Source organism: Nycticebus coucang, chromosome 2 (genome assembly GCF_027406575.1).
Source record: "Nycticebus coucang isolate mNycCou1 chromosome 2, mNycCou1.pri, whole genome shotgun sequence".
Classification (NCBI taxonomy): domain Eukaryota; kingdom Metazoa; phylum Chordata; class Mammalia; order Primates; family Lorisidae; genus Nycticebus; species Nycticebus coucang.
This window is the reverse complement of record NC_069781.1, coordinates 1,427,349-1,434,823: the sequence shown is the minus strand read 5'-3', so window position 1 is coordinate 1,434,823 and position 7,475 is coordinate 1,427,349. Positions and strand designations below refer to the sequence as shown.

The 7,475-nt window shown below is 53.3% G+C and overlaps 1 protein-coding gene across 1 annotated transcript; it reads right to left on the bottom strand.

The window, feature by feature from the left end:
* Positions 1–349: 349 nt before the first annotated feature.
* Positions 350–3,980, bottom strand: OBP2A (odorant binding protein 2A). The gene is made up of 7 exons (XM_053567252.1): positions 3,825–3,980; positions 3,253–3,386; positions 2,743–2,813; positions 2,279–2,389; positions 1,734–1,838; positions 1,539–1,565; positions 350–515 (listed from the first exon to the last, which is right to left on the bottom strand). Exons 1-6 carry the CDS (start codon positions 3,894–3,896, stop codon positions 1,540–1,542), a joined length of 519 nt encoding a protein of 172 aa, XP_053423227.1. The 5' UTR covers positions 3,897–3,980; the 3' UTR covers positions 350–515; position 1,539.
* Between the last annotated feature and the right edge of the window lie 3,495 nt (positions 3,981–7,475).

Genomic DNA, 7,475 nt, shown 5'->3' with positions numbered 1-7,475 from the left:
AAAAGAATTCATCTGGTGGATTCCAGAGGTGCAAGAGCGAGCACAGTGTTCATTAAGGGAACAAAGGTGACTTTTCCAGAACAGACAAAGACACCAGTGTCCAGGCTGAGTGTAAGTGGAGACTCCATGGCTCAAGGCACTGGACCAGCTTGCTCTGAGGACCCTTGGCCAGAGCCCCTGCACCCACCCTCTCTGCCCAGCCCCTCGTGCCCTGGGCCTGCAGCACCCTCTGTGGAGAACCAGGACAAGGCTGGAACCCTGGTGCTCCCCACCCCCATCCCAGCAGACCCCCGAGGGAACAACCAGAACAGCCCACCCCCAGGGCCCCACAGACAGGCAGAGTCATGTGGACTGCTGAAGCTCTTTATGCAGAAGCAGGAGAAGGGGCAGAGGGGCAGTGGAGGTGCAGGAGGTGCATGTGGCTGGGCCTCAGGACCTCCTCTCACATCCCTGCACAGGACAGAGGAGCTGAGTGGTGCTGCCCTGTGTGCTGGGGAGCTGAGGTGTCCCCTTCCCTGGAAAAAAAGAGGGGCAAGTAAGGATAGGATGGGGATAGGCGCTGCAGGGTGGGGGTCCATGGGGGGGTTCTTGGGATGGCAGGGTGAGAATACATGCAGGGAAGAGTGGACTCAGTATGGGGGCACATTGGGGCAGAGGGTTTACAGGGTGTGGGCCCATGGGGGCCAGGGGACTCCAGGGTAATGGCCTATTTTTATTGGGGTGGGAGGCTACAGATGGGGGCCTATGAGGGGCCTATGGGAGGGCAAGGGCCTGTAGTGTGGGGGCCCCCTGGGGACAGGGAGTTGCACGGTGTGGGCATATAAGGGGCAGGGGAGTACTGGGGGGCCAGTGGCTGGTCCTTGGACACTACAGAGCTGGCCTGAGGAGTCCTTTCTGCTATCTCCCCACAGGCAAAGCTCTGTCCACATGAGGAAGGTGTGACGGAGAGAATGGGGCCATAGTGGGACCTGGAGGGGTGTGCGGCTGTGCTCGTAGAGGGTCCAATGCTGATGTGTCCTACTTGAGGCAGAGGGGCTTGTGGGCCCCTCTAAGGAGCAGTGAGCCACCGGGAGCACATGTGCCGGGTAGGTGGGAAGCCCCCCGAAAGCCTGAGGAAGGGCTGAAAGGAACATCACGCCTGGGCGGCGCCTGTGGCTCAAGGAGTAGGGCGCCGGTCCCATATGCCAGAGGTGGCGGGTTCAAACCCAGCCCCGGCCAAAAAAAAAAAAAAAAAAGGAACATCACGCCTGACAGACTGAGGGTGGCCTGTTGGCTTCCACCAGTGTCTGAGGCATGGGGGGCAGGGAGGGGGCAGTCCCTGCCTGTTGTTTCGAGTTACACAAGCGTCACACAAGCATCAAACCCAGGCATCAGTTACAGAAAAGAAAGGAGTCCCTCAGCATCCTGAGAATGACACTGGGCGGGCAGGATCTCAGACCAGAGAAGGCAGCGTCCCTCCTATCTGCAATTCGTGGTTCCCGGGGGCACTGTGACGCCCTTCACACACCAAGGCTCTTGTTGCTTCAGGTGTCACTTACCCTAGCCTTGAGCAGGAACACAGCTTTCTGTAGTGGCCAAGAAAGACTCAGGGTGAGGAGACACCATGGAAAGGGCTCAAGCCCCATCATAGCCCCAGCCCACACTCAGCAGTACCCAAGACCCAAAGCAGGGCCTTGGTGTCCCATGAGGGGACTCAGGATACACAGGGGACTTGGGCAGAGCCAACCACATACCCATCTGCGTGGGCATGAAGATGGCCTCCTCCAGGAGCCCCTTGCGCTGCACGAATTTCTTGAACTCTTCCAGGGCCTGGGGGTCCGCCGTGACATTACTCCTACCTGAGGGGAGGTGGGCAGGTGAAGGGGGATTTATTACACGGCACTGCAGGAGACCACAGAGTGGATGCCCAGTGAACACAGAGCCCTGGGGTGGGCCGGGCATGAGAACACAGCTGCTGCCCAGCTGACAGTTCTCTGGATAGGGGCACTCCTGAGCCACTGAGTGACCCCAAGAAACCTGGGTGGCTCCAGAAGCCACCCTGCAGGGTCACACCTTGACCTGGAAGGACTTCGTGAGGCCTTGGGCTACCCTCCCAACATGGAGGGGTGCCTGCCCCAGGAAGGCCTCTCTCAGGATACCACCTCCACTGACAGCACACTGCCTGGCACTCAGAGGCCAGCAGATTCCCATCCCTGGTGGCAATGTGGCTGATGCCTGTTCCATTGGCTTCTGCAAGTAGAAACGTGGGTAGGAGACATGGGTCTCCAAGGGCCCTCACCCATGATCTTTGCCATGCGATGCAGCCTCCCATGGTGCCGGTCTTCACAGTAAAACACGAAGTCGTCTGTCCCCAGCAGCTTCTGCACTTGCAGTAACTTCCTGCCCTCATCTGTGGGCGGCAGAGAAAATGGATCTGTGGTCTTTCCTACAGGGGCTGCTGCTGACCATGTTATGGGACACTCTGCCAGAGCTCCCCGCTCCCCCGACACTGGGGCCACAAGAGACCAGAGAACATCAGAAGCTCCGAGCAGCTGCCCTGCCCCACTCCCTCTTCTAACCCTCGGTCTCCCCCATGGGTCAACAGCTGAGACCACCCAGAGGGAAGGCATGATCCTGTCAGAAGGCCTCCGGGAAGGGAGAGGTTGGCCCTTCCTGGGAGGTGGCAGGGCAGGGCCTCCTAGGAGAAAGGCTGCCCAGGCATGCCCTGCTGCAGTGGGGCTGGTGCAGCCGGGCTGGACTCACCAGCTGTGTATTTGCCAGGCTCATCCGTTTTCTGCATCATAATTATTTTCTGGTGGCATTTATCTTCCTTCCTGGAAAACAGGAGGCACTTGGCGGCTGCTCCCAGGACACCCCGAACCGTCGTCAGCTAACCTGGTGCGTCACCCAGACCACTGCCCCCAGGACACCCCTGAGCCGTCCTCAGCTAACCTGGTGTGTCACCCAGACCACTGCCCCTAGGATACCCCTGAGCCATCGTCAGCTAACCTGGTGCATCACCCAGACCACTGCCCCCAGGACACCCCTGAGCCGTCCTCAGCTAACCTAGTATGTCACCCAGACCACTGCCCCTAGGACACCCATGAGCCATCGTCAGCTAACCTGGTTGTCACCCAGACCACTGCCCCCACCCCCCGCAGAGCTCAAGGGTGCTCAGTCGGGGATTTTCACCACAAATTAAACAAGGGGCCCCATGCAGGGCTGGGGAGGGGGAGAGAAAACAGCCTCAGGGGGCTCAGAGACAACACTCACATGAAGGTGACTGTGACTTCCATGTCCCCATTTTCCAGGGTTGTCACCTTCACAGGGAATACCTTCCTGAGCCTGTTGTCCTTCTGCAGGTCATTGTCAGTCACCACGGCCTTCACGTACCAAGTCCCTGAGATCTGGAGCAGCCCAGGCCGTGAGCTCCCCATGGACCAGCCCAGCTGTCCCCCAACCCAGCATCCCAGCTGCAGCCCCAAAGTCAGGCTGGGCACATCTTCACCCTGCACCCCAAACCCCGCACCCCACTCTCAGGTACAGCCAGCCCAGCCCTCAGCCTCCCAGGCTCCATTGACAGAGGGTGTTGGCCCCGATGGACCAGGCTTGGCACTGGATGAGCCCTCCCTTGGGCTTCAGGAGACAGCGCAACAGGATCTTGAGCTGAGCCTGCCTCTTGGGGGGCTGAGTCTGCCCCAGGACAACAGGGCCCCATTCTCTGAACACTCTAGGCCGCGAGAGCAGGGTCAGAGCCGGCCTTAAAGGACATCTCCTAGAACAGGGCCCCTGGCCACCTCCCCAGCCTCGCTCCTTCACCCTCCCACAGGCCTAGCCCAGCTCACGTCCTGATGTTCCAGGGCCAAGGACAGGGCAGCGACCAGGGTGAGCACGGCTGTCAGGAGCAGGGCCTTCATCTCCAGGGCTATTGCTCACAGCCTCAGCAGGTCACCTGAGGTGTCTGGTGGCTGTGCTGGCTTCCTTCACAACGTTTTTTATAGCCCCAGCCAATGGCTTGTGAGCACTTGGCACAGACCCCACCCCTCCCCCACCCATTGCAGCCAATCCCGCATCCGGGAAAGTGGACTGTTGCTATTGTTGGTATCTGATGAATGGCAATTAAGTGCCACTCAGAGAAGAAAAGATGTGATGGCATTCAATGTTCTCACTACCCAGACGTGCTCACTCACAGACAAGTGGGAGGAGCCTTGTCAGAGTGGGGGCAGGGTGGGGAGCCAGGGAGGGAAGGCCATGGCTTTGTGATGCTCCCTCTGCCACTTGTGCCCTCCCAGTGCCATGGCTGGGGTCCTGGAGAGCTCTCTGAGGGAACTTTGGCTGTCTTACCTCCTACAGATAAGAAAGGGACTTAGCTTCATCACCACAGAGACACGTGGTACTGTCCCTTAGAACCAGCCTCTCGCCTGCCCTGGAGGCCCACCCTGCATTGCTCGGCTCCTGCCTAGGACACTCCACCTGCTAGAGTTTCTTGGGGTTGGGGAGGGCATATGTTGTGGGTCCAGGTCAGTTTAAACGTTGCCTCCTCAGGCCACAGTCAGGATAATATCACCTCTCACATCCCACATGGGTGCTGTCAGGAGATAGAAGAGTGGAGTCAACCCACAGCAGGCACCATGGAAGAAAGGAGGGAGGCAGGGGAGCGATACCCCACCCCACCACTCCATGACCTGGAGCATTTCTCTGGATGGCTGTGCTCCTTCTGATGGTAGTTCTGCTGAGCTGCCCCTGCTCCACAGCTCATGCTCTCTGTACTTCTGGTGACACCCCTCACTGCCCTTGCCTCTCTCAGGGTGGTCATGGCTTCTCAGGACTCCTAATTCCTAGGTGCCTCACCGAAGTGGACAGTGTCTGAGCTTTACTCAACATTTGGGTATAAGAAGGTTTTCGTGGCATCACCAAACAAACACCCAGATCAGAGTGTGTGCTGGATGGGACTGAGGCACTAGTAGCAGGTAGGGGAGAAACTTAAGATAAATGTCAGTGAAGGCTGTAAGACCAACTGGACAATGCCATTAACTATATATTTTAATTATCTTGAAAACTGTGGCCAGCCCCCACCCTGAGGCCTTGGTTACAGAATGAATCTGATTTGGAGCACAAGAGAGTCAGTGCACGCAATGTAAGACATGAGCTGTAGTTGAAGGTGTTAGTGGACAGCCGTCTCGGCCCACCTGCATATGTTATCAACAGTTCCTGGCATACTGACATATTCACAGCATCCCACCATAAGTGCCTGCATCCTTTCTTCTGTGTTTCCCCTGACACAGACCAGTGAAACCCAGATGTGCAGGTAAATTAACATACAAGTCAATAGGGATAGTAACTGCGTGGAAAAACAGCCTGAAATCTTCCTTTTCAACATGACAATCTGATATGGTCTCACCCTATGTCTCAGAGAGTCCTCAGGACTGAGTCCCAGCTGTTCACAATGGTAACATCACTTTTATTGGTTTTTCTGCCTTCCAAATGTTATTTTATCTCAGACTTCTTTCCTCCATAACTATAAGGAAATTAATTTATGTTTTAAGGCACCCAATTTGTGGCACTTTTTTGCAGTAGCCCTAGGAAAATAATATCAGCCCTAGTATATTAAAGATTATATTAAGTGTAAGTTGTCTAAATATTCCAGTTGGAGCACAGTGGTTGGCAGAGTAAATTAAAAGCTGTGATACAGCTATATGCTGTCTACAAGAAACTTAATTCAACTTTGACAATAGAGGCAGATTTAAAGTAAAAGCATGAAAAAGTTATAATAGGCAAACATTAATCAAAAGCAAGCAGAACTATTATTTTAATAATAGATAAAATAGACTTCAGAATGAAGAGGGACATTATATAATAACAAATGGCAAGACATAAGGGTTTTAAATATGCATGCTCCAAACAACAAAGCTGCACAACATGTGAAGCAAAACAGATAGAACTGAAAGGACAGAACCATAATCAGATCTAACAATTTCAACATTCTTCACTCAATAATTAATAGAATAAGTAGTCAGAAAACAAGCAGGGACAATGAATAACTCAAGCATATCATCAGCCAACACAATCTAATTGACATTTGTAGAACAGTCCACCCAACAACAGAACTACACATGTTCTTTTCAAGTATACACAGGACATATAGCAAGAGAGACCATATCTTGGATCATAAAATGAACCTCAACAAATTTGAAAGAATTAAAATAATATAGAGCATGTGCTCTGACCACACAGAATCAAACCAGAAATCAATATCAAAAAATGGAAAATATTTCTTCAGATGCTTGAAAACTGAACAACATACTTCTAAACAATCTACAGGCTAAAGAGAAAGTCTTAAGGTAAATAAAAAAATACACTGAACTGAGTGAAAAGGAAAACACAACATACCAAAATTTGTGGGACCCAACTAAATCAGTGCTGAGAGGAACATTATGGCACTAAATGCATACAGAAGAAGTGGAGAAAAGTCCAAAATTAATCGTATAAGCTCCCACTTCAAGAACTTAGAAAAATAAGAACAGGGACCAAACTAAGATGGTCGCCGAGTAGCAGCTTCTATGCAGCCGGGCACAATGAGAGTGAGAGTGAGGAGAGAAGACTCCAGGCATCTCTGGCCGGTGGGTTTTGCCCAGAGGCTTCCCTTGGGTGACACAGGAAGTCAGTGAGAGACTTCTGGACCCCATGAGGAGGACAGAAGTGGTGGAAAACCGGCAAGTGGTGGGTGTGTTTGTTCGGTTGGAGGCTGCTTGCAGCTGTAACCATAGCAACAGCAAGACTGCAAGCAGGAAAATCTTTACCTGTGGGCTGTTTTGGTTTTTTTGGACTTGGGCACTCAATTGAACTGCCTTGGGAGACCTTGGGTGGGTGTGCGGATGACTTTGGGCATTGTCTGGGGCCCCAGACTGAGCTGTTGAGCCTGAGGGGAGCTAATATTGTTCAGCTGTGGGCTGCCCACACAGTTACTGTTGGGGAGCTCCCCCTACGTGTTGCAGTGTGGGGATCAGCCAGGAGAACTTGGCTGAGTAATTTAGTGACTGAGCTGCCCAAAGGTGGGGACTGAGACACTGGAGAAGTGCAGAGATCCAAGTGTTTGGCAGATTAACAGCCTCGGCCCTCAGGGGCATAGAGGGAGTCTGGATTTCGTGCGCTGGATAAGCGGGCAACCATGCCAGGAGAGATTCCAGCAATAAGTGCTCTCCTTGGAAAGCTTCTGCTTGGCCAAGGTTTATAGTTTGGAGGGTCTTTTAAGTGGGCTGAGGAGACATTTGGGCTCCCAAGCCCACAGGGTCTGAGAGACCAGCAGAGCCTCCAGGCTCCATCTCGAACACCTGTACTAATATTGGGATCAACATCTCATACCTCAGAAGATCACCTGTTGCCCAGACAATATTCAGCAAGATACATATACTGTTTGGTTGTTTGGTTTGGGGGTTTGTTTTGTTCTATTTTGTTTTCTCTCTCTTCTCCTCCTCCTCCTCCTTCTTCTTCTTCTT

Bases quoted from the DNA above. Each gene is read 5' to 3' on its own strand.
- OBP2A (XM_053567252.1), bottom strand. From the start codon at position 3,896: ATGAAGGCCCTGCTCCTGACAGCCGTGCTCACCCTGGTCGCTGCCCTG. The intron at 2,390-2,742 runs GTGAGTCCAGCC...TGCCGCCCACAG, and splicing joins GCCTGGCAAATACACAGCTG to ATGAGGGCAGGAAGTTACTG. The intron at 1,566-1,733 runs GTATGTGGTTGG...TGGCCACTACAG, and splicing joins CTTCATGCCCACGCAGATGG to AAAGCTGTGTTCCTGCTCAA.